Genomic DNA, 26578 nt, shown 5'->3' on the forward strand with positions numbered 1-26578 from the left:
TATCTCGATGGCTCCCAGGATGTACATGGCTCCAGCGAAGGTGGTGCCCAGGTAGAAGCATAGACCCACGGCTCCCCCGAACTCGGGACCCAGCGACCGCGAGATCATGAAGTACGAACCCCCCGCTGCAGGAGGAAAGGCAGGAGGAGAGGGAGAGAGAGGGGCAGAAAGAGGGAGGGAGAGAGAGAGAGAGAAAAGCAGGGGAAGACAGAGGAGAGAGAGAAAATAAGGGAGAGAGAGAGAAAAAAAAGAGAGAGGGAAGAGAGGAACACGGGGTGGAGGAAAGAGAAAAAGAGAGAAAGGAGAGAGCGTTAACAACATGAAATGACAAGTCTGAAAGAAGGGTGTCAAGTAAGCAAATAGGCAAATAGAAGACAAATGAGAGGAAGCCTACAGCTCAACATCCATCCTGTCCACACACGTCCTAACACTTCCCTCTCCTTTAACCTCACCCACGTGGGTTACAGCAGTGTACACATTAACCCCCAGCTACATACAAAGAGGGGACAAACTATTAACCACTTCCTTCTCACAGAGGCACACAGCTGTCTTCTTTTCTTCCTAAATATAGAAAGCACTCACTCTCCAGGTACAAAGAGCAGCCCTCAACACAATGGTACCATGATTGATCACTAAATGTATATGAGACACATACACAAAGAGACAAAATGGCAGTGCTCTCGGACATATATGTAGATTTTATACAAATCTCAGCTAGAAATCCTTTCATGTTCAGCTTTTTGAAATATACATTTGTATATATTATTCTCCGTTGTTCTGTTGAAGTGGCCAGTTAAAATGTTGTGGTGCACCAGCATAGCCAAGTAGCTATTGTGAAAGCACTGCATTTGAACCACCTCATAATTCTTCCATGACATGCCAATGTTGACATAACACTGAGAAAACAAAAGAGAAATGCTACACAGTGAGCGATTTCTTCCAAGGTCTGAGCATTTGGATACAGGAGTAACCTGTACTGTCCTCCTAACACTAGGAGTGATATTTCAATGTCTTTGCATGAGGTTCATAACAAATGCAAACACAAGCAAATGTAGTCTTTATGCTCTGTCTAAAGAGTCAAAGGATATCGGCTGAAAGGATATGATTCAGGAAACACATTACTGCAGCATCTTGAAGAATGGCATGAGAAAGAGAGAAAGAAATTAGAGAGGGAGAAAGGGAGGGGGCAATCTCACCTGGTACAACTCCATTTGTGGCAATGGCACTCATAGAGATGGCGGTCAGCAGAGTCTAAACAGAAATAGACACGCGGGTCCTTAAGTGTGGTGACATTTACATGACTCTACATGAGTGAGAAGTTCAAATAATCCAACAAGAAGGTTGCCACCTTATCTTAACTCTGTGGTACATACAAAAAACTGCACTGGTAGTTAAAACTATGATGTAATAAAATGTGTGAGTGTGTGTGTGTGTGTGTGTGTGTGTGTGTGTGTGTGTCTATGTCTGTGTGTGTGCATGTGTCCTGTACAGTATGTTAGTGAGAGAGTGTGAGTAAGTGTGTGTGCGCGTGCGTATGTGTTCTTTTGTGTGTGTGTGCATGTTTGTGTGTGTGTGTGTGTGTGTGTGTGTATGTGCATGTTTGTGTGTGTTTGTGTGTGTGTGTGTGTGTGTGCATGTGTGTGTGTACAGTATGTGTTCTTTTGTGTGTGTGTGTGTGTGCGCATGTGTGTGTGTGTGTGTGTGTGTGTGTGTAACTCACACAGCAGCAGCAGATGAAGATGATGCAGAGCGCCTGTAGGACCCCAGCACAGCCCACCACCCAGGTGAGCCTGAGGAAGAGGATCACCCCGAAAATGTTCTGCAGGCATGGCAGGTAGACGCCCATGAACGTGCCCATTTGAGGAGACTGTGAGGGAAATGTAGTCAAATATTGAGGTTATGCATTACTGTATAAAAAGTTTATACTGGGGAGAGGAAGCATATATTTACTGAATGAATGTGAGGGTGCACACATCTCTGTGTAATGTAAACTTGTGTGTGCAACTTAATACTATGTAAGCGGTGTGTGTGTTAATAAAAAGGCATTTACATATACATTTATTCATTTAGCAGACACTTTATAGTAGCATTTTATAGTACTTTAAGAGTGTTCATGCTTTTATTAGGTACACTATGTGTATGGGTGTGGGTGTGTGTGTGTGTGTTTGTTTGAGCACCTTGCCGATTTTGCGTTTGTCTCCGATGATCTCGGCCTCCTCGTGCTCCTTGGCCCCCTGTGTGAGGTTTGTGTAGTTGACCAGACGACTGAGAAGAGACGACACCTTCGGCCGAGTGTCCATCTCCTCCTGCGTTCGCAGACAACAACGGAGGACGAACAGAGGAAGAGAGAGAAGAAAAGATGAAGGATTGAGTGAATGGAGAGATAGATGACCACATGAAGGAATGGATGAAAGAGTGAGTGAGTGAATATAGGATAAAAATAAAGAGACAGACTATGAAGAAATGAGTACAAGAACGAGAGAGAAGTGTGGGTGTGTGGTTGGCGTGTGTGTATACCGGTATGTGTGTGTGTGTGTATGTGCCAGGGCTGCCGTTGTCCGGTAATTACCGGACATTGGCCGGAAAAAAAATGAAATGTCCGACAAAATTAAATCTCTCCGGTTAAATTGTCCGATTGAAATTGGCTAATAATCCCGTCCCCCTAACGCAATCTGAATTTGAAAAATAAGCTTTAAAATGTAGCCTAAGCCTATATTAAAGCAATACGTCCACTGGCTATGTTTTTAAATGTACAGGCTCTAATGTTTGAAAGCTATTAAACAACACGCACAGCCTATGCTGCATTTCAAATAGGAAACATTTCAAATAGGAAGCGCACACTTAAAACGTCCATGTTAAACAACAAACAAATGAGTAAGGCGGTTCAAACATGGCCAGGCCCAGGCAGACTAGCCTTAAAAGTTTTTTCAGAGGCCAGACACGATTGATGATGATAAATTGGTAACGTCTGAAGCCTCAGATGTCCGGTCAACTCCACCACCACCAGATAAAAAGCAGAAGTGTCGGGTGTATCTGTCGAAATCATGACGTTGGAAGTGGAGGCGTTCCGTTGGCGACGCGTAAAATCCATTTTAGATGAATGGTCTATTTTTTTTGAACGTACGCCCCACTGTCACGTCTGGTGTAGGTACTTCCATTGATTGCGGGGTTGCGGCCGACACTGTCATTCTCCATGTACACTGGACATGCAACTGTGTTCTTTACCCAAAGCATACAGTAGGCCTATGCTTTCTCTGTCTATGATCTGCAGGGTTAGGGCCTCCTCAACGAGGAGATTGCTGGTCCGCGGATAATTTCCGGCACAATTAAACGGTATCATTGAACCGCGGACCGAAAAGAAAAAGAAACTAAACATTTCCCAGAATAGGAAACATTTCTTAATTTATTGTTATCAAATAAAGAGGCATAGCCTTAGGGGGTAGTGGTGTGGGCGTTCATTCTTGTGTGTGCGCATCTGTGCAAGTTAAACAGAGGAACCACTGGAGACAACGTGGGTAGCAGCAACAAACAACGTAGCCTTTTTAAAACAATGAAGCGGACTCTTGCTGTCCATGAAAACATAGATACTGGCTAGATCTTGTCAGGCATGTTTACGTAAGTTAGGCTAATGAACATGTTGCATTCTATTCAGTCTGATTATGTCATTCTATAAGCTAAACATAGCTGTCTCCAGTTTTCCTCAACTTGACTAATTAAGAAGCAATAATAGGATATTTGACCGGCATATCATCAAAATGTCCGGTAAGCGAAACCTCTGCCGGTCACTTTGACCGGCACCATTTTTTTCTAGCAGAAACTCTGGTGTGTGCATGTGTGTGTGTGTGTATGTGTGTGTGCACAGATGTGTGTCTGTGTGCACATATGTGTGTGTGTGTGTGTGTGTGTGTGTGTGTGTGTGTGTGTGTGTGTGTGTGTTCCTGTATGTGCACGTGTGTGTACTGGTATGTGTTTGCGCATGGGTTGGCACTGAGGCAGACAAATGAGGGCTTTGGCCTCACCTCAAACAGAGCCAGGTTTCTGTCATAGAAGTCATCATCGTCCATCCCATGGGAATTATTGATGTACACGCTGGAGATCTTTCCATCGCCTGACCCAGGGGGGAAACAAAAGAGGGTGTGACCACCATTAAATGATTGCAGAGAGCAGACGAGAAGAGAGATAGAAGAGAGAAGGAGACAGGAGAGAGAGAGAGAGAGAGTGTAAAAGTGAGAAGAGAGAGAGAGAGAGAGAGAGGGAGACAGGAGAGAGAGTGTAAAAGTGAGAAGAGAGAGAGAGAGAGAGAGAGAGTGCATAAAGAGATGAAAGGAAGAGGGAAAGAGAAAAAAGATGGAGGGAGAGAGGGAGGGGATGAGAGAGAGGGCATGGGGAGAAGGATGGGGTGACAGATAAACATGATGGGGAGATGAAAGGAGAGAGAGACAGAGGCAGACAGATAAAAGAAGGGCGTAGAAGTGTAAAGAGGAAAGGAGAGAAAGAAGGTGGAGAGGAGAGATGGAGAGAAATAAGGGTGTAAATGTGTAAGGAGGAGAGGAAAGAGAGATAGAGAGAGAGGAGAGAAAGAAGGGTGTAAATGTGTAAGGAGAGGAGAGAGAGATGGAGAGAGAGATGGAGAGAGAGAGGGGCGTAGAGGTGTAAGGACAGGAGAGAGAGAGATGGAGAGAGAGATGGAGGTAGAGGTGTAAGGAGAGGTGAGAGAGATGGAGAGAGAGATGGAGAGAGAGAGAGATGGAGAGAGAGATGGAGGTAGAGGTGTAAGGAGAGGAGAGGCCTGTCACTGCGGTCTGAGTCACGGTCATTCGAGCCGGCAGAGCAGCTCAGCACCACTGCAGTACACATGGCAGCAGTCACACACACACACACACGCACACACGGACACAGGCGCATAAACACACACACACACACACAGGCGCACAAACATACTCAGACACCTTACATCCCTCACACAGTCACCTCACAGACACATTACACACCACCCTCTGTCCCTCCTCAGAAGCATCACCAACACGCTTGATAGCACAATATTTTATCACCTCACAGGGAGACTGCACACGCACACACAATCAGCCAACTCACATGGATCACTCACACACACATACAAACTACACACACAAATCAATGTGTCACTTCACAAACACATCAGACACACATCTAATAGACAGTCACCTTACCTTACATCACCCACACTAACATTCACACAGCCCACTTAAACTAGACACACACAAACACCATGCATCACTTAACATTACAACACACACACCAGTACTCAAACATCTCCCCTCCTCTAAAATGACAGCTCGGTCAGAAAGACTATAAACTCACACACACACAAGAAACACCAGCAACACTACACACACAGTCCAGCATTCCTTCCCCCTCCCCACTATGTGTGTGTGTTTTACAGACAAAACGCACACACACACTTGCAGAGTCAGCACTGGCCAACGGCTGCGTGGCAACTGCAACAGCACTGCAATCTCAGTTCCCTTTTATTCGCATGCATGCGAGCAACACACACACACACACACACACACACACACACACACACACACACACACACACACACACACACACACACACACACACTCACACACACTCACACAGAGGCCCCTGTCCAAACAGGTAAAGCTCAAAGTGACACGTGCAGTGGAGACAGGGCAGGCAACGCCTAACTGGGTTCCTAAGCTTTCTCACTGCATTCCTGTCTGAGGTTCTCTCTCTCTCTCACACACACACACTCTCTCTCTGCCTCCCTCCCACCCCCTGTCTGTCTCTCTAACACATGCCTGTCTCAGCTGTTGTCTAAACTACATGACCCGGCACACACTGAAAACAGCGTTTTTCCCTGAGGATGTCTGTGTGTGTGTGTGTGTGTGTGTGTGTGTGTGTGTGTGTGTGTGTGTGTATGTGATATGGTTCCTCTTTGTGTGTGTGTGTCTGACTGATATGGCTCCTCTTTGTGTGTGGCCACGCGTATGGTCCACAGCTGTGTGTGTGCACTTTAACTCTGATTCAGCTCGACGGGCAGCACTGTCCAGTTGGGCCCCTGGGCCGAAAAATGACCCCTGTGCGCGAGGTAACGAAGCACTTAAAATGTGTTTAAATATCTCTGGCAGCAGCCCACTGCCAGCAACACTATTCACTCTGTGCCTGCAGCATACCTCATCTCTCCCTCTCAATCACACACACACACACACACACACACACACAAGGACCCTTCTCTTTCACACAACTTTCTCTAATGTACAGATGTTTTATATACAAGCATGTTAAATAGCGTGGTTTTGCATGCTTCTGTGTAAGTGTCTGTCTCTGTTTTTGACCGACTGTGTGTCCATGTATGTGTTACTGCACGTGCATGTGCCTTATTTCACGCACGCTTGCTGCACGAGCAGCGGAGTTGTGTGTAATGCAGATGACAGAGGGAGATCTAGATAACCAGGCAGCACACAAAGGCTTCTTGTTTGCCTGTTTTTCCCTAACCATCTCTCTCTCTCTCACTCACTCACTCACACTCTTCCCCTTCGTTTTCTCTGTGGTCACCCTGTCTAACATAAGACAAACACACTCCCTGCCCCAGAAAAATACCCACACAGTCACTGCATCAGTTACATCAATTACAGTCCAGTATTTTTTGCACAAAGATTGAAATCTAATAGCTTATTACATAGTTATTACATATATTTTACTACAACAAACCATGTGAACATTTCTGTGGGGTTACATAAGGAAAAGCCCAGCCAAGACGTGCGTCAAAGATGTTAATGCGCGTCTGAAAAGTACGAAAAACAAATCGATTGGGATACACCATACCTCATAACTCCTCAAACAATGTTACTGGCTGATGCTCCATTGAAATGCTCCATTGAAATGCTCCTTTCTCCTCCCTTCCTCCTCCTCATCCTCTCTAGCCTACCTGACGACCTGTAAAAGCTAACGGCCTGCATTAACTGATTGACTAACACTGAGGTGGGTGGAAGAACACTGATAGCAATGAGTAGGAAACGAAAATAAATTAGCCAACCTGGTATAACACGCAGCCTGTGCTGTTTGTTCTACACTTGGGCTCAATAATTTGGTTACTTATGGTTGGCACAGAAACATTTAGCAGTGTTTGTACATTACATTAGATTACATTTAGCAGACACGTCATGACCAAAGTGACTTACATATGTCAGCTATATTACAAGGGATTACATTGTCCCCGGAGCAACTTGAGGTTAAGTGCCTTGCTCAAGGACACAACGGTGGAAGCCTGGAATTGAACTGACAACTTTCAGGCTATTGCACGCTAGCTCAGCTCCTTAACCACTACACTACCACTGTCCAGTATAACTTATACTTATAATAATATAAGTGTGTATGTTTGTAACACATGAAATCAAGTCAAGTTGCCCAGCTGCATAACACAAAGAATACCGGTAGTTTGAGTTTTTGTCAATCAATTACCAATATGACTTATTAGTGACTTATTTTGAATCTCTGATATCTCTGATATCTCTGATCTCAGTCATTATCTCGTTCAGGCAGTCTTCAATTCAGACCACTCCACAACACCATCAAATTAGCACGAGGATTACAAACCAAAACCTCTTCTTCATGGCACCCTCTCTCTACACCAAAACAAAAACAAAATACACAATTCAGTATGTACCTCAGTATTTAAGTTACGAGTTACGGTTCGGTTAATTTTCTGTACAGTACCTAAACAGTTTGGTATGAATATGTGTACCTTTACACCCACTGTTTCTTCATAACACAAGATCACACACACACAGTCACCATGCCACCCCCCCTTACACACACATTCATGAACTGAACACAAACACTCACAGGTACACAGGTACTCACAGGTACACAGGTACACCCCCTCCCCAAACCCCATCCATTACTTCCATATTCACTTGTGTTACTCCCCCCCCCCCCCCATACACACACAACATACACCCCCACCCCCCCCCCACACACACACACACACGATTAATATACCTTTTTAATTGCTGCTATTTAATTTATTCTTTAAAGTTGAGCTGGCTCTTGAGCACAAGAAATTTCATTACTGATAAATCCTTTTATGAGTACCTGGCAATAAGCTTGAACTTGAACTTGAACTTGAGGCAAGGCAATACAAGGGATTACCCCATAGCTCTTCATCAACCCCCTAGTAAGTAGCTCTTCATTAGACTTAGATCAGCACACTATAGAGCCATTAACAGACAGACATCCCCTGACGACGTGCTCAGCTAGCCTAGGCTGCCGTGTGATCCCCCCCGCCCACCCTCCCCCTTCCCTCGGCCTGCTGAGGGCAGCCTCTGCCCACATAAATCACATAAGAGGAGGTCAACAAACTGGCATGGCCCTTTGGCATTTTCTGAGACCGTCTTCCCTCTCGATGTCCTTCGCTGTACTCTGCCGTACCGGTTGGTTGAAATGCTTTTCTCAAAGGCAGATTCTCCGGTCTACACGGCAACTTGTTTTGGCTGCTGCATTCAGGCGACAAATGACGAGAGTAATCATCTATGATGGTTGTTTTCCACCCCATTCTGAGCAATGTGGGTCATTGTCCCCTCCCCCAGGAGAAAGTGCCATGACAGGACAACATTTCTGTCTGCCTGTGTGTATGCGTGTGTGTGTGTGTGTAGAAAAACAAAGGAATACACAATCAGTTAGCTCTCAGCCCCATCCTATCTCAATATCTCCCTCACTGAGATTAAGAAAAGGAATATACACCAATTCAAGCTCCTGCTGGTTGTGTCCATTCATTGCATAGAGAGAAACATGTTTGTGCTGAAAACACAATAGAAATTCACTGAGCAGATCAACAAATGGCAATCTCTACTCTAGGGAATAGCATAATTTGATATAGTAGTTCACTATGGTGCGAGAGATCAATCATGGAACTCCAAATCCTCCTGAGAAGCTCAGCAAAGTACAAGCATCAGATGGGATCGCCTCAGAGAATAATCCAGATTTTCTTCAACCTAATCTCTCTCTCCCTCTCTGTGGCCTCTCTCTCTCCCTCTTTCTCCATCCCTCTCTCCATATCTCTCTCTCTCTCTCTCTCTCTCTCTCTTTTATAGGAAACTATTACAAGAATGTATTTATTCTATACTTTTTAAATACAACACTACACAAACAGGCTGTTGACACTGAAAAGGTTTACTTGTCCATAAGCAGATGTACACACCTACTGAAATGAGCTTGGAGTAGAAGGGTACAATAAGTGTCCTGTGCCCTTCAAGAAACCGAACTAACATGTCATGCCTCATTCGTTTTTCTATTGAAACATTTTTTTATACAATTCATATAATTCAGCTGAATCATGGCCCTTAAGCAGTCGTTACTACTGTACAAATTTACTTCACGCTAAAGATGTGTCAGAGAGATACTGAGACAAAAACAATCCAAAAGGTTTCTTCTACAGACCTGCTGAAAACCTGTAGTAGAGGCTGTTTGTGTCCACCTATCAAGTAGCCTGAAGTGTAACATAATGTATGAGCTATATATGTATATATGTATGAATATATGTATATATGTATGAGCATATCTATGCAGAACCTGTAAGAGCCTGTTTGTGGAGCCTGACCACATGGCTTTTGGAGATCGGAATCAGAAACGTCGCCTCACCTAGGCCTACGTCTTCAACAGGACTCTGTGCTACGCCTGAAAAGTCCAGAAGGTGTTTGGAAGGTGAAGGTGTTTCCCCTGGGGATCAATAAAGTATCTATCTATCTATCTTTGGCGTTGCAGCCTAAGGTGTTCCCTGCTGCAATCTCTGCAGGCCAAACAAGGTGGCTTAGTGGACTAGAACCCAAGCATACCCTTCCTTTATTGTGAGTTGCAATCTGAAGTGTGTCTGTTAGGCCAGATAGCTTGGCTTGGTGGACCATAGCCTTACCTAATTCCAAGCTGCAACCTACAGCACGTCTGTGCGGCCAGAGAATGTGCCTGAGTGGGCAGGAACCGAGGTGTAGCCTTTACCTTATTCTAGATACCAAGCTTCAGCGTGTCTTTGAGGTCAGCTAGTGGACCAGAAGCAGCCTCATCTTGTTCTGAGTATTAACCTTCAATTGTCAATTGTTTTCTCGACTAATCGATTTGTTGTTTGATTGATAAAATGACCGAAAATGGTGGGAATAAAATGTCAGTGTTTCCCAAAGCCCGAGATTGTGTCGTCATATGCCTTGCTTTGACCACACAGCTGTAGTTTACCATCATGGAAGAGTACAGTAGGTAAAGCCATATAGTATGTGTATGAGGCCATGAGGCCAGCTAGTGAAGGGGAACCAAAGCGTGGCCTCACCTTGCTCGGAGTTGCAGTCGGGTGTCTCGTTCCCCGGGAGTCCAAGCGAGGCCCCCTCGCTGTGCGGCTCGCTGCGGCTGATGCTCTCCCGCGAGCCAAAGTGCACCCGGCTGCAGGAGCGCAGGCTGACGTCCGGCGAAGTGTCCGACAGCCCCGGCACGTCCTCGGCCTTGGTGGGCGTCACGGTGAAGCGCACTGACGCCATGGCGACCAGAGGGTGGGGGCGGTGGCAGGGAAGAGTTCGAAGGTCAGGGAGGACGTGCAGTCGCGCGTAGGAGATGTGAAGTCAGCCAGTCAGCTGACGAAGAGCGGGTGGGGGACACAGGCTCCACGCTGCTCCATTGAAATTCTCAGCCGTTGTCAGGATTTGGGGGGGGAAAGAGAAATGGAGGATTGTGGGAATGCTGTGAGGAGTGGGTGGGGGTGGGATATGTGTGTGTGACCTAACTGCTACCCAGACACTAACCTTGACCCGTACGGAATGTGCACTGTGTTGTCCTGGGAACTTCTGTGCGGAATTTATCAACTATGATGATGTCTGCACCTTCTCTCTGTGAGTGTATTGTTTTCAGTGAAAGGAAATTGAATGGTTGTTTGTCCTGATCTGGTTTACATCAGTACAACTGAGGAATGATTTGATTATTTTATGTTGAGGTAGACCTGTGTTTGATATATTTGCCTCTGTAGTGTCCTGGGTAAAAGCTACGTATGGATACTCAGTAATGTCAGTTATATGGACCGTTTTACAGCAGGCTTTCAAAGACCAGCTTGTACAGTGATGAGCTGAATACCACTTGGCAATGCCTCTGAAAAAGTATACAAAACAAATATAGCTTTATTAAATGCCCTCCTGTCTGATATGCTGTCCCTGTAGGTACATTACTGATTCAGCATGTGTTAGCTTTTTATGTTGTATTTACATTTAATGTATCCTGGTCCACATTAAAAGTTTGTGTGTGTGTGTGTGTGTGTGGAGGTGCAGGGGAGAGAGAGAGCAAGAGAGCAAGCATAAGTATTAAGTAAATAACAAATAAGTTTTCAGTCCAGAGAGCAGCGTAGGGACATTTGCAAATGTGAGCGACTAAGCCTACTGTTGGTTTGATTTGATTTATTGATTTCCTGCGATAACTCAATGTCCCGTTCCCTCTTGTGCTTTAGACCGTGAAAAGTAAAAAAAAGATCAAACCGGCAGCGACCTATGACTAGCCTTCAGTCATAAACCTGTAGATATATTCCACATGAAATAAAAACAGACGGCAATGAAAATTAGAGAGAAAACTTCAACCGCTAAAGTTGAAAGGCCTACTTCTCCCGGCACTGCAGGGATGTCGCTAGAGGGGAAACGATCAAGCACCAAATAAAACGCATCTAAGGAAAACAACACGTCATCATCCGATCTCAAAAAACAGAAACACCTCACATCTGCTAAGTGCAAAGTAAACGAGGTGGGAAGGGAAATGTTTCACATGCTGCGGTTTATAATTAAATTATTACACAAAAGCGGTTCCAACCGGTTGGACCAGTTCGTGGCTACATACCGAGGTGGTGTGTGCTGCCAAGTCCTTGCCAACAGTCGCTGCAACTAAATGCGAGTTTTCAGTATTAGGGGGTGAGACAATCAAGCAGGTCGGCTTGTCTGCCTAATTATCTTAGCTGCTTGTGGCAGCGTGTTGTGCACCACGGTCGAGATAGAGGCATGGCTGTTTGACAATACGCAATCCTCTGTCCCGCAATGATCACAGCGACATCTATGCCAAATATCATGGGGTGGGTGGGGAGCTCTGTTATGTTAAGACAGGCGTAAGGTACTACCAAAGGTCCTTTAACCCTCTCTGGTACTACTGTGCGCAAGCTGAGCACAGGTAGGGATCGGGTTCTCTCCCTGAACTGACGTAAGTGACCAACGTTACTTTGGACACCGGGTGCTGAAAAGCGCAGCGCTACTATCTGACGCAGACACTGATATGCACTCGCCCGCACTAACTCAGTGATAGCCAGACTCATTCGCATAGCACACTTGAGGACACCAGTATGCAGGTGCAGTGATACTTGTGATGCACCAAGGGACACCCTTAGCCAAAATGACGAATGAATATCCAGTTATGGACTTTGGCTAGCTTGTCCCAGAAGCCAGTAACTGTTAAGCCAATTAAGGTTATTGCTTGCCGAAACCAGTCACCGGTATCATGTTTGATAGGTTAACGAATCATACTCTGAATAAACTGCTGAGAAACGCCGTGCTTTCTCTCTACAACCTCAATTGCTGTTCTAGAAATATCGTTATCCTCACACACTTCTGTATGTGTACTTGACGTTAACATGTATATTGTTTGCTAACTCTTGTCTGCATTTTGAATATCGTTAGCTAACGCTACATTGCTAGCAAATATTCGCGTGCTAAACCACTAAGACTGAACAACTGCATCGCATTACCTTTTAATCAATGAAGTGGTGGATTTAAAATAGTACTTCATTTACAAAGTCTGCCCGGTTGGGTTAACATATTGGTGAAGACCCCTGGTCCATACATGACGGTTCACTGCGTTACTACCGGGCTGGCTAGCAGGCTAGCGCGCTAAAATGTGACAACTGTCAGTTATCAGCTCTGCCAACTAACGCAAGATTTTGTGCGTATAATGACATTAAACCAATTAAACGTAACTGAACTTCCACATTAAATATTGATTGTTTACCTTGTCAGCATTGCCCTGCATTCTTCAATTCCAAATCCTTGAGATCGATGCAGTAAAAATATATTGAAACCGTTCAGCTTTCGTTGTCTCATCAGCACTTTGTCTGCCAACAGACTATTGCGTGCGCGCCCCCGCCCCGCAGTTCCTCTTTCGCTTGCCGTAAACGGATGGCCGTTGCATCCCATGGTATATGTAGTTTCTTTTCTTTTTTACTTTTTTTTTTATTGGGGATTGTCTGTGCACATCAGACGTTTATCTAGTGATGTACATTTCGAATTGTAATACAAATAAACTCGTTTAACAATGCCAAACTTGTTAACAGGCTATATTTGTACAGAAACATTGTTAATAATCAGTAGCCTAGTTCTACCATCTTCAAGACCTAAGTGAAATTAAATTAAGCCTTAAGCCAGTGTTTCAGCATTTTATTGTAATGCAGTAAGACTGTAAAAGTATGACTAAAAATGAAAGGATATTTGTAGCATAATGTGTTTAATATGTATAACTCGCCCCATTCAAACCATTAATAGGGGTAAGCTTAACAAATATGAACCATCCTTACAAGTCATCCAAACATCAGCCATAGAATACCGGAGCGAAAGCTCTTCCCATGAATAAAAAATGTCAACATAAAATGGGCATACAGCCACGAAAGAAAAAGTTAGTCTTTTGAACACGCCAGCCTATTCCAGCAGTTGCATCTCTCTACAAGACAGGCCTTGGCTGCTGGGTGAGCAACAATCCGAAACGCTTCTTGATGGTCACTCGGTGTCGGGAAAACTTGTCGTCAGGTGAGAACCGTGCCGGATGTGCCGAGCTGGTTGGCTGGCCTGTCGGATCCACTTTCTACAAGAAATAAACAAACAAAATATTACATCAGTGACCGTATTGTATCCCTGACAAACAATACAATATTAATACCCACGTGGCAAACACGCAGATGGAAGTTTTCAAAGCAATGCACTGCATAAAATAAACGTTAGCAGCTACCAGAATGCTTTCATAACACACAGCTCACTTTCAGAATAGCTTTGACTAGCTCCACATTCACACAATAAAACGACGTGAAGCTATTGTTTACTTTCACAACTCGACCGCTCACACACAATTTGGCAATGCAATAAAGAACTTAGGTTACCCTTACAACTGAGTGTCTGAAACAGGTAATCTATATAAACGTTTTCCTTGGTTTAGCATTATAGCTAATGTTAGCAACATGTGATACCACAACTTACCTTGAGCGTGTACACTCTGTCGCCACTCTCATTGAGATAAAATTGCAGAAACATGACTAAGTTTCGATCGGAACTCCTGTCGATCTTAACAAGTTATCTTGATAACTCAGCGTAGTTGTAAATTAAACGCCGAAAATGATGACCACGACCACCTCCAGTCACACGTGTGTTTCAGAGAGGACCTCAGGCGCAATGGTTTATGGGAAGTAAGGTTTTGGTGAAATATGAGGGTTTGCAGTGAAATGTCGCCCTCTACTGGTGATTTTGTCTACATGAACGGGACGGTCTTGTAGAATAGATTATCGGTTACTTTTGTCCAGTCTCGGAAACATGTAGGCCTAGCCTACCAGTCTATGGATCAAACCGGATCAAACCCACTGTAAACAGAATATTCGCAGCGTCATCAGAATGAACACACCCTTGGAATGCTCATGTTTCTTTTCGAAATGAAACAGAATATTGCCTATTCTCCTGACAAAGAAGTCGACCTGCATCTTATTGTGTCATTATTTTGGAGGTAGGCCTATGCATATTACCCGTGTTTGCCATTTAATTTCCATTGTACCATTGCACAAGGTACCTTACAGCCTATCTTACGTTTTCGTTTGGTCTGGGTGTGATAATCAGTGATGTGGTAAAATTAAATGTAGCCTATTCAATTTTTTTGTGAATGTTTTACCTTGCTAAATATTGCAATAAGCTGTCAAATCACATTAGGTCTGTAATGTTATGTAGCTAATCCAGTTATAGGCCTAGGCTACCACTTTTATGCTAAGATTTAGGCTATGCTCGCTTTACTTGTTTTCTAAGGCTACTTCGCATCTATCCTAAAAAACAGACCTTAATGTATTTTGTTTTGTGTGTGTAGGCTACAGGAATGGAGAGCAACCCTGACTGATTGAAACTTAAGATGAGTTCCCCATCACCAATTGCTAATTTTTCCTCTCTATCTTTGGAGGATAAAAATGAAGATTCGCTGCCTGTGCCAAACCTATCTGTCACAGAATGTTCTCAGGACGTGTCCTGCTCAGTAGGCCTATCCTTTTCTCTTCCTCCTAACAATTTAACCACTCAGGACAGTGGGATATCTTGTTTGGAGCAGAGTCACATCTCACACATCACAGGTGTTCCAGGTCAGGAATTTGTTTTAATAACAGAGGATGTACAAGCAGATTCTAGCACAGTAGTCTTGTTGTCACCCGAGCCAGAACCAGGCAAGACGAGAAATGAACCTTCACCTCACAGCCTGTGTTTAGCATCTTCAAGCTCTGTCCCTGACTCGGAGAGGATTCAAGATGATTTCTCACAGTCTGAAGTAGGTACCTGCATGGGACTAGCACAGCAGAAGGATCTACCAATCAGTGTTCACTCCTCATCTAAAATGTCTGATCCGGAGTCTGAAAAGCTGGCAGCTTCAGGTGTGACATCAGACGAGCCAGGTATGGAGGTCCAGCAGGATAACCTGGATGCTCCAGAACCTTCTCCGGAATCTACTTCAGTGGAGTGTAGCACAGGGGGAGATTCCGCTGCAGTAGTACAGCTACAGGCAGGAGAGGCATCAGAAGACCAGCAGTGTGAAGTTTCGCATGAGCCTGAGCCATGGGCAGAAGAAGAATCAGCAGAGGAATCAGTTTCCACATTTCAGCCACCGGAATCTTCCTTGTCAACACTGGAAACTGTGGAGGGTAATTTGAACACTTCCAACCAGTGCACTGACAAGATTCAGAGTCCTCCAATCTCCTGTTCCCAAGAGCAGTCTGCGGAGGTATCAACGTCCACACTTTGGCTACCAGAACCTTCCTCAACACAGGAAACTGGTGAAAGTAATTTGAACATATCCAACATGCCCTCTGGCCACATGCAAGGGGTTGTAAGCTCCTGCCCTCAAGAACTGTCAGCCGAAGAATCAAGAGAGGAAACTGCGGAGGATAATGTGAGTACATCTGACAAGCCTACTGACCTGATGCAAACCCCCTCAAGACCCCACCCCCAGGAAATGTCAGCAGAAGTGTCAGACCCCTGTCTTCAGTTACCAGAATTGTCCTCTTCAATGCAGGAGACTGTGGAGAGTAACATGAGAGATTCCAACATGCTCCCAGTTCAAATACTCTCATCAGAGGAGTCAGCCTCCACACTGGAACAAGCAGCATCCCCTTTCTCAACACAGGAAACTGCTTACAATAATCTGAACACCTCTGAACACCAGACCCCTGATTGGACATGCAGTGCCCCAAGCACTTGCTCTCAAGAATGGTCAGATCCAGCTGGAGAATTGGTCTCCACTCTTCAGCTTCCTCAAGAATGGTCAGATCCAGTTGGAGAATTGGTCTCCGCTCTTCAGCTTCCTCAAGAATGGTCAGATCCAGCTGGAGAATCGGTCTCCGCTCTTCAGCTTCCTCAAGAATGGTCAGATCCAGCTGGAGAATCGGTCTCCGCTCTTCAGCTTCCAGAGCTGTCCACCTCCACAGAGGAAGTTACTGAGAGTTGCTTGAAGGTACCTGAGCAGCCCGTAGGGCTCCGTCCAGTCTCTGAATTAGAGGCGGAGCTTGAGCTGAGAGTGGCTGAGAAGTCCATCGTGGCAGACAACCTGATAGGAGAGGAAAATGGTTCTGACACTCCTCCTACTCTCGCTCGCCTTGTGGTCGAGAACGTCTCAGAACAGAACTCAGGGTCTGGAGCAGTCGTGGAGACCACACAGGCAGAATCTCACATGGACAATGCTGCTCAAGTGGACTCGCGTGACTCCCGGCACCAACCACAGCTCTCTGTCCCATCGGAATCCATTCAGCCTCCCACCCATGTGGAACTTCCTTCCACGTCATCCATGGAACACACTGCAATGCATTATGGGGTTGCCTATTCAGAGTACCACTCAGCCAGCATTCACCCGTCATCCGCTGCTAGCGCCACACTGCATTCACAGTTTGGAAATATGTACCCCACACCAACCTATCAGCAGCACGGAACAGGCCACTATCAGCTAGCCCCTCAGCTCGCTGCTACATACTTAGCACCACACCCTCAATATACTGCTAACATCAGTACACTCCCTCATTACTCCCAACTTCCTGTGAACTACCCGCCTCAGGAAGTGCTAGTACATTCCAATTACCCACCGACACAGCCGCAGGCTTGTGTTGGCGGTTTGCCACTGAGGCCTGTCAATCTGGATTCAACCGGACCAGCCCAGGACCAGAACACCCTAAGGATAGGCATGGAGACGGGCCCGTGCCAGGAGTTCTCCATGGGTCTGTACGAAAAGTACAAGCTGTGGCATCAGCACAGGCACAGGACTTGCATGTATGTCTCCAGCAGCCATGATTCTGATGCACTGGCCTGCTTCTTCGTGTAAGTTTCATCCAGTAATTAATTCATTCCATCATTTCTTTTTTTCTTTATCTTTATAATAATTCTGTTGCCATGTAGTGTTAGCACAAGTTTTATGGAATAAATATAATTTACAGTGAAGGCTATCCAGTGGAGTAAAACAGTGTTATTCCATTTTGACATCTCGCTCTCTCTCGCTCTCTCTCTCTCTTCAAACTCCATTTGCCTTCTCTATTTCACAGACAAATGTAAATACAAACTTTTACTGACTCCACTGACAGTGCACTAAAAGTTGTTTTTGACTACTTTTTTTTTTTTTTTTTTTTACCAGACCAGTGCTACGGTCTCTGTGCCTGGTCAACTCCCACATCCCACTGGAGAGGGCAGAGGCCATAGCTGTGACCGAGTGGAACAGGCTGTCCAACTTTGATCGCATGGAGTACTACAACATGGCCCAGAAGTGAGTATCCATCCTTATAGGGAATCATGTGCATGGTACATAACAATGAGAAAAACAGTATTATTAGACATTATTGTTTAAAAGAAGACAAACATATCACCCCTATTCATGTGTCTGTGAATATGTATATATAATAGAATGACAGTAAATGATTTCACCTTCCATGCCCCCATCCCCCATCTCACTAATGAAAACATAACTGGCAGTTGCATTGTGTGCGGGGTGCTGATTTTGCTTGTGTGTATGACATGATAGGTTCCTGGAGTTTGAGAAGTGGGAGCAGAATTTCAGGGCAGCAAAGGGAGTGGAGGCTGAGCTTCATCCAATGGGTTGGAGAGTTCACAATGACATTTATGGTCTGTAAAGATAAGCAACCAAACGATTAATGGCTTGGATAATCAAAATTGTGTTGACCTTCACTTTCCTGTCAGGGAGTGATGTTTTTTGTATGGAATAGCAATTCACTCTTGCAGTATAGCTTTTCTCACTCCCGCTTTAAAAAAAACAAAAAAAACAAAAAAAAAAATTGTAAGACTCTCTCTCTCTCTCTCCCTCTCTCAAGGCTATAGCTGGAAACGAAGGCCCCAGGCAGGTAGAGGCAGAAGAACCATGAGACCTAAAAGCAACCCTAAACCTTACTGTAATGCGCTGTTAGAGAAAGCCCAGATGCAGGAACTCATGGAAGGTGCTCTTAAGGAGTACACAGAGGTCATGGAGGCCCTAGAGTCAAGGTCAGAGGTCAGGGAAAGTTCAGAGGTCACAGAAGAAGCCACTGAGCAGGAGGAGAAGGAAGAGAATGGATCATTCACAGAGTATCTGAATGAGCTGTGCAGTCAGAAAGAGTTTGTGACTCAGGTAATCAAACTGTAGTTTTAGCGACTGAGTTTTAGCGATGACTCGTCTGAGTTGACTGAAAATTTCATCCCATTTTACCACCCATAGATAGATAGATAGATAGAAAGAGACTTGAAGGGAAATTCAAACACATCCAAAACCACGACAGTACCTGCTGCTCACCTGCTGTATTTCAGAACGCCTGATTATGTTGACAACATGTACTTGTCATCTCTCTTGTAAGGTTGGGGAAGTCATCGACCTAGAGTATGTGTCATCTCTCCTGTCCTCAGATACAGATTCCAGTGACAATTTAATGGAGTCTTTAATACAGGTATGTACTGTAATAGTACCACTACACAATGATATCACCTTGACATAAAATTGCTTGGGTAATATTCAGTTTTATAGATTCTATAGATTCTATACATATTACAGATGTAGTACTCCATATTGACAAAACAGCATTCACACTATCATTGTCTGTATACTTGAAACTCTTCCTCTATGTTTACAGAAGGAAAAGGAGACCTCTGACACAAATCATATGTCTGCATCTGTAGTGCCTGAACAAACAGGAGACATCCCAAGTGCCTCATGCGCCTGTACCAGTAGTGTGCAACCAGGGACCTCAGCTTCCCAAGATGGACATCCCTCTGTCTGTTTACGGTCACAGCCTCTACACATAAACATTGATAGCCAAGTGTCACTTGGTGCAACCATGTCTACGCAAGGTACCGGTGCAGTGGATTGCTTTGCCCCACCACATACTTTCTATGATCAAACTCCCAATATTTCCACTCACAATTTCTTAGAAAGGGGTGCCCCTGTTGTGTCACCATTTAAGAGGACAGGGCTTCAAGTCCCCCAGATTTATGGGATGGACAATTGTATTCCACAGCAACAAAATTACAGTTCCCACCATGTATTTCAAACCAGTGTCAATAGGACTTGTAACAGTGTGAGTCAAAGTTTTTATGCTGTACCAGAAAACTACTCACCCCAAGTCCCAGTGGCCAATCATGAGAACTACAGCTCCAAGACATATGTTTTAGCAACCAATCAAAATGGAAGCAGTTTGCAGGAGCCAAAACATGTGTTCCTCCCAGCACAAGATCCACACCAGCCACCTGCCTCACACCAACAAATTAACTGCCTACCTACGGTGCAGAATGGAAACTACTCCAAAGTTCAACCAATCATCTTACCATATGGGCCTATTGCTCTGACAGATGCTTTCAGTATATTGGAGGCTGCTACTCCTAGTAGCTCAGCCTTCCAAAGTGCTTCAGAAGAGGCAGTATCAAGTGCTACACAAAAAGTTATTGCCATGGAAAACCATGCCACCCAGATTGAGCAAGGCACTGACGAGAAGGATGCAGGTGGTGCTGAAAAACAAGGATATGTATATACGGTTCTTCTTGACTCAGGCTCCCAAAGAGAGCTAAGCCCTCCTTCTTTAGAAAGTCTATCCAAAGTGAATCCAGGTAAAGCACAAGTCAATTATAAATCGCAGAGTCTAAATCCGGTCGTTGGCACTTCAAATCTTCCGACTAACACTCTGGCAGAGCCAATTCAGCTTGAGTCAACAGAAGAAACAGTCTGTAACTTGAATGAAGAAGAGAAAGATGTTTTGCCTGTGACTGAGAATAAGTCAGCATCACCCATGTCTGTTTTGACAATGAATCAAGTCAGCAAGGAAAACAAAATCCTTGAGACATACCAGAAGGTTCTAGAGTGTGCTCATAATGATGACTCAAATGACTCAATCAGTGGTCAGATCGGAGATGTGCAAGATCCAGAAGCCCTAGAAGAAAAATTTGAGCAGTGTAGGACGCCTCCTCTAGCTCCTTGCTTAAGTCCTAACCCACTTCGCTCTTTATTCTCTCAGGACAACAGCTCCCAGATTTCGTTGCAGTTGCAGAAGGAAGTGACTCAGATGACTGAGAAGCTCTTGTCTTCCCCTCCCTCTTTGTCATTCTTTTGCCTTCAGGCCCTCACCTCCACTGGACACCAGCATCTGGCACGGAATGGAGAGTCAGCAGAGACGTTCATTTCCCCTCCTGTAGCCCTCCAGCATCCGCCAAGCCCGAGTGGGCTTTCTCATCAACCCTGTTCCACAGTGACAGACTTGCATGGGAGTGTCATTGTGGATAGTGAGCCTACTCTTACTTGTTTTGTCGCTGTGGCCTCATCCAGCAGTCATGGTGATCGGGACAGCCATCTGAGGGGCTGGGTTATTGACAAAAATGTCAAAGAATCCAGCGCACAAAGTGAGAGGACAAGTGAATTAAGCGATGACAAGAAACATCTGACTAGGTCTGAGGATATAAAAACTAATGATCAGGTTGGATTTAACGATGAAATTGCACATGATGTAGATGCAGATGAAACAATAGACTACTTCAGTGCAGAGATGTCGAACAGACAACTGGAACAAATGGAGTTAGAGCATAGTGTACGAACATCAGGAAATGTCATGGTAGGGGACACTGTCTGCAGTGTCAGTATCTCAAAAACAACAGTAAGCAATTTGGAAATGAAACGTAATGAAACTCAAGATGTACAGGTGGCAAAGGACGACTCACAGAGCCAGAAACTCATAGTCTTAGATCAGGACACAGACCTGAGTACACAGAGTGAGAGTGGTTCCAGCTTGCTACTAACTCCAAGACGCTCCTCAAGAAGCAGGAAGCCAACGGAAAAAAAGCTGCAGTCATACAGCCAACATCTGGGGAAAATGACAACAAGTAGACAAGAAGCAAAAAAAGTGGAAGTAAATAATGAAAAAGTGAGGGGTAAATGTGTGAGAACCTACCTAGGCATGAAAAGCGCCTTCATCCAAGATGCAAATGACAGCAGTAGAACAGGTGCAGAAAAAGCAACACCACAACAACAAGCGGAAACAGAGAAAAAGGTGAACAAAGATGGAGATGAAGGAGTCTCGGAGGCGACAGAAAAGCATGTAGATGGCAACAAGCGTGTCAAAGAGCTGAATAATAATAGAAATAGGTGTGAAGGGAAGAAGCGTGATATAAAATACCTCAGAGAAGCACAAAACTGCCTCACTGAAAAGGAGATGAGTATAACCAGTCCAATAGCCACTAGAAGTGTACTGACTCATAACGGAAACAAACTGATGGACAGGAATCAACAAACAGTTGATACTGAGAGGAGGGTCACAAAAACACTCAAGGGGAAAATGATTGGCAAGCCAATGGATGAAAGTACTGTTGACAAGGCTGTGATTGGCAGATCTAATGGACAAAGATTTGTAAGAAACAAGATGATGGAAAGTCAGGAGATAAATCCTGAAGGCGAAGAAAGAGATGAACCAGCTGTGGAGGACAACACAGAGTGTTCCCAAATGGATACACCACCACACATTTGTATAAAGGAGGGTGGAAGTCCTGATCAACCACATGAACAGGAGGCAGAGAAAGAAACACAAGCTGGAAGACTGCAAAACAAGGATGCGCTCACTCCCCCACCCAAAGCACTGAAATATAATGACATTACCGAAGACCAGACAGACAAACCACATGATCACATACCAAGTGAAAAGAAAAAGGAAGAGAATGAACAGAAAGGAACAGAGGAGATGCCCGAAGCGCCAGCAATGCAGGAAGTGATCAAAGAAACAGATACGGAGAGGCAGAACGAGACTGGGAGGATTAGGAGACTAACCCGAGGTGCCGTGTTGGGAAAAGAAATCGTTCCAGTTGAACAGTCTGGGGAATGGAAAATTGAGAGCACACAACACAGCACAACACAGATGTCTCAACTTGTAGCAGCAGAGGACAGAGAGAGAGAAAAGAGAGAATGCACAAGGCATGGCAAATATGAAACTGATCTACCCACAGCAGCATCAAATGATGATGTTACAAAAGAACAATCACCAAGAAGGTCAGCTGACGATATAGCAAGAGATGACCAAAAGGATGAAAAGAATCAGAACATAACAGAGGACATGAAGTCTACAGCAGTGAATCAGGAACCCATAATCACAGAAAGCAAACATTCAAGTCAGAGTGGGACTCACACAATGCTAAGGACTAGAAGACTAACCAGAGGCTCCATGGCGGTAAAAGAAATAATAGACATGAAACAAGTCACAAGAGACAAGATGGTGCGCTCTGGACAGAATACAACACAGAGATCCATGACCGGAGGAGGACATGTTGGAAGTCCTCAGCACTCCCAAGAACTGAAGAGAAGGAGAGAAACGGAACAAGTAAGATCACAAGATGAGTATGACATCGATGTTTTACCCAAAGCTGTAGTACACGATACTATTACAGGAGAACAAACACTTGAAAGGCCAAACAACCAAACAACAAAAGATGGCAGATTAAATAAAGAGAAGGAAACAGAGGAGCTGTCAACAGGATCAACTATTCAGGAAATTATAATCAAAGAAACTGACAAAGAGAAAAACAGCGAGCTTCATATGGTGACAAGGAGTAGAGTAACCAGAGGTTATATGATGGGGAAAGATGTCTTACAGATGGAACAAATTTCACAAGGAAGAAATGAGAACTCAATAGAGAACACAACACAGACGTCTATAGGTCGAGGAAATGCTGGAAGTCCTCAACAAATACGAGAGGAGACCACAAGGAAAGAAAATGAAGAAGGTCAATCACAAGACAAGGTTGACCTTCTTCCTCCATCTAAAGAAATGATAAGTGATAGCACCACTGTAGCAGAAACTCTAGAAAGTGATCAAATAAAAAGAGAGAACAGTGAAGAACATACAAGAGAAATACAAGAGCTACCTGTAGTACCACAGATTGAGGAAGTTATCAGAGAAAATGATCATTTGAATAATAATGATAATCAAACTGTTTCAAGTAGGAGAAGGAGACTAACTAGGGGTTCTGTTGTAGAAAAACAGGTCATACAAACAGGGGGAAAATTGCATGACACTGATAACTCACAAGAAATAAGACCACATGACCAAGAGGATCACATTGATCCTCTTCCTAAAGCTGTAGTGCATGATAATACAAAACAAACTCTAGATAGGCTGAGAGACCACACGGCAAGAGAGGACAGTAACGGACCGACAGAAGAAACTGAAAAGGGGACTGCATTAGCAGTGAGTCAGGAATGTATAGTCACAGAAGTAGATCATGGGAGGAAGACCAGCACTCAAACAGCCACAGGAATGAGCCGGAGACTAACTAGAAGTACAGTGGTGAAAAAAGTGATACTAGACATGGGACAGCCCGTGGAAGACAAAACTGAGTGCTCACATGATAATTCAGCAGAGACTCCCTCAAGCAGGGATAAGGCTGGAAGTTCTCAAAAACCACATGAAAAGAACACAAGGGGAGAGACAGTAGAAGTAGAATCACACCATGAGGATGACATTGAGTCTCCATCCAAAGCTGTGGTACACGATAGCACCACAGAGGAGCCGATGGCAGAAACGTCAAGTGACAAAAGTGCGAGAGATGAGCGATTACAGGAGGAAGAAACTGAAAAAGATAAGAGTACTGTAGCACCAGTGACTCAGGAAGTCCTAATCAGAGAATCTGAAAATGTGAGATGGAGCGAAACTCACACAGTGACGGCAAGGAGTAGGAGACTAACTAGAGGTGCCGTGATGGGAAAAGAGATAAAGATGGAAGTCAAAACTGATAGCGCAAAAGAGAATACAGCACTGACTTCTCTGAAAGGAGGAAGTCTGCAGCCATCTCCAGACCAGAACAAGCACGCTGAAGCAGAGGAGGTGGCTGCTGTACCAGGGACTCAAGAAGTCATAATCACACAGGCAGATGAAGAGAGTCAAACTATTACAGAAGTAGATAATGAGACGGACACAGTGATAAGAAGGAGTAGAAGGCTAACCAAAGGTTTTGTGTCAGGTAAAGAAAGAATAGAGATGGAAAGAGAGAAGCCATCAGCTCCTGTGGAGAGAAGAACAATAAAGATTGATAATGCACCTTGCTCTTCCGGAAAAACGTCAAAAGCTAGTGGCAAAGAGGTCGAGGGAAGGATTAATAAAAATGTTGGCAAAAGCTATAATGATGAAAGAAAAGCACAGCAAAAAATGGCACTGAGCGAAAAGAAACAACCTGAAAATGGAGAGCGAGAGAAGCAATCTAAAGATGTTGAGGGTGAGTTTTTCCTGAAGGAAGCAGGAGAAACTATGCATGGAAAAGAACAAGGGGATGAAGAGACAAATACAAACCCTGAAGCCATGACAGAGGAAGTAGAGAAAGAGATATATCCTTCACTAAAGGAAAAAAAGATTATAAAGGGAGAAAAGCTGGAGGCAAGAGAGATGAGCTTGCCAGCCAATGATGAAACTAATGCTCCAACTGAAAATGCTGACAGACCAGAGAACACAAATGTCAGAACTAAGGCAGAGGGACAGAGGTCAAGAGCCACAAGAGAAAAACGACAAGAGACAGCAACAGACAACACAGGAGACGAGGAGATATCACATTCAAATACAAATGCCGGTATATTGGTGGAGAGAGCAGAGATGGAGAGAAGTCCATCACACCAAAATAAACAAAAGACAGATGAGGAAGAAGAACGTGAAGAAGAAGAACGTTTATCAGTCAAGGCCAAGACTAAAACCAATTATCCCCCTGAACTACCTGAAACATCAACACACCCCACAGCAGAGATCACAGACAAACAGAGTAAAAAAAAAGGGACGAGGGGAGAGAAAGACGCCCAAGTCACGGAGAGAGGGATGAACACTCGTGCAGTCAGAACAAGGAGTGTCACAGCTACTAGAAGTTCAGAGGCAGTGGGATGTATGAAGACACAGAAAACAGAGGACAGGGGCACTGCAGACAGACCTGATAGTAAAGAGACAGAGACTCAAATTCGAACCAGGAGCAGGAGGACAGCCAGATGCCCTGAAGAGGGGGAAATTGAAAGAGTAGAGAAAACGAATGACAAAAGAGTGGAAAGGAAAGAAACTCCCCAAAATGATGACATAAGCAACAACAACAACGAGCAGGGAGCGATGGATGTTAAAACGAACCCAGAGAGACCGAGGAGCACAAGATCGACTAGAGGCAACCTGCAACAGACAAAGATGGAGGAGGAACAGACAAAAGCAAAGCGCAGCATGAAAACGCGAGCTGAGGGAAAGGCCAAGGCACAGAGCAGCGGAGAGACAATGAAGCAAGAGACAAACGAGACGAGGAGAGAAACCAGAGAGAGGACAGCGAGGCTCAAGGTGGCGGACGGCACCGAGAACCTCCTCAAAGTGGAAGAGGGAATTGGACTGGCTGAAGAGGACGACAGGCGCTCGCAGAGAGCCAATCAGGATGAAAGAAAAAGACAATCAGGAAGGGGGGTCGCGGAGAGACGTCAAGAGCCGAACGGCTCTCCTCAGAGAAGGCTGAGAGAAAGATGGAGCGCACGAATCAACAAAAGACCAAAAAGGAATTGAAAAGTATGAAATACTGTATATATAAACATACTACGACTACAGCTGTAAAAATTTATATTTTATTTACAAATATTAATATATTAAAATGTAAAAACAAGATTCTGTTTTGGTTGTACACTCTTTCCCAAAAATACATGGTTTTCAGTTTTTAAAAAACACTTTTAACAAGGCACTTCATTCACTTCTATGCAACACACATGAGCATATCACATTCAATGTCAAAGAGGTAGTTAACCATAATTTCACTGGAAACAATTTCAACTGGAAACAATGGTAGTGTGCAGA

General features: G+C 44.5%; 3 protein-coding genes across 11 annotated transcripts in view; 1 reads left to right on the forward strand and 2 right to left on the reverse strand.

Moving 5' to 3' along the window:
- Nucleotides 1-13157, reverse strand: part of LOC121689392 (solute carrier family 12 member 4-like) — a 54757-nt gene extending 41600 nt beyond the window's left edge. For 5 of the 7 annotated variants that reach the window (XR_006024766.1, XR_006024767.1, XM_042069160.1 and 2 more), the window contains exons 1-7: nt 13015-13142; nt 10322-11253; nt 4020-4108; nt 2178-2306; nt 1721-1867; nt 1197-1251; nt 1-125 (exon numbers count right to left, since the gene is read on the reverse strand). The exon at nt 1-125 is cut by the window's left edge and continues 6 nt beyond it. Coding sequence is in view for 5 of the 7 variants with exons in the window: in XM_042069160.1 (XP_041925094.1) it covers nt 1-125; nt 1197-1251; nt 1721-1867; nt 2178-2306; nt 4020-4108; nt 10322-10526 (750 nt within the window). In the remaining 2 variants the exon portion in view is untranslated. Of the gene's footprint in view, nt 126-1196; nt 1252-1720; nt 1868-2177; nt 2307-4019; nt 4109-10321; nt 11254-13014 lie in introns of all 7 variants that reach the window. The other 2 variants (XM_042069157.1, XM_042069158.1) reach the window with 2 other exon arrangements.
- A 267-nt stretch (nt 13158-13424) lies between these two features.
- Nucleotides 13425-14572, reverse strand: nop10 (NOP10 ribonucleoprotein homolog (yeast)). The gene is made up of 2 exons (XM_042069370.1): nt 14250-14572; nt 13425-13860 (listed from the first exon to the last, which is right to left on the reverse strand). The coding sequence occupies exons 1-2, from the start codon at nt 14301-14303 to the stop codon at nt 13720-13722; spliced, it is 195 nt and encodes a 64-aa protein (XP_041925304.1). The 5' UTR covers nt 14304-14572; the 3' UTR covers nt 13425-13719.
- An 18-nt stretch (nt 14573-14590) lies between these two features.
- Nucleotides 14591-26498, forward strand: LOC121689384. Of its 3 annotated transcripts, XM_042069133.1 has the most exons (8): nt 14591-14766; nt 15118-16553; nt 16605-17597; nt 17908-18036; nt 18292-18392; nt 18599-18891; nt 19115-19204; nt 19388-26498. In XM_042069133.1, exons 2-8 carry the CDS (start codon nt 15160-15162, stop codon nt 26291-26293), a joined length of 9906 nt encoding a protein of 3301 aa, XP_041925067.1. In that variant the 5' UTR covers nt 14591-14766; nt 15118-15159; the 3' UTR covers nt 26294-26498. The 3 variants fall into 3 exon arrangements, with proteins under 3 accessions (XP_041925067.1, XP_041925065.1, XP_041925066.1); XM_042069131.1 differs by having other exon boundaries at nt 15118-17597; XM_042069132.1 differs by lacking the exon at nt 14591-14766 and adding an exon at nt 14785-14825 and having other exon boundaries at nt 15118-17597.
- The last annotated feature ends 80 nt before the right edge of the window (nt 26499-26578 follow it).

The sequence above is a fragment of the Alosa sapidissima genome, chromosome 18, assembly GCF_018492685.1.
Source record: "Alosa sapidissima isolate fAloSap1 chromosome 18, fAloSap1.pri, whole genome shotgun sequence".
In the NCBI taxonomy this organism is placed as follows: Eukaryota; Metazoa; Chordata; class Actinopteri; order Clupeiformes; family Clupeidae; genus Alosa; species Alosa sapidissima.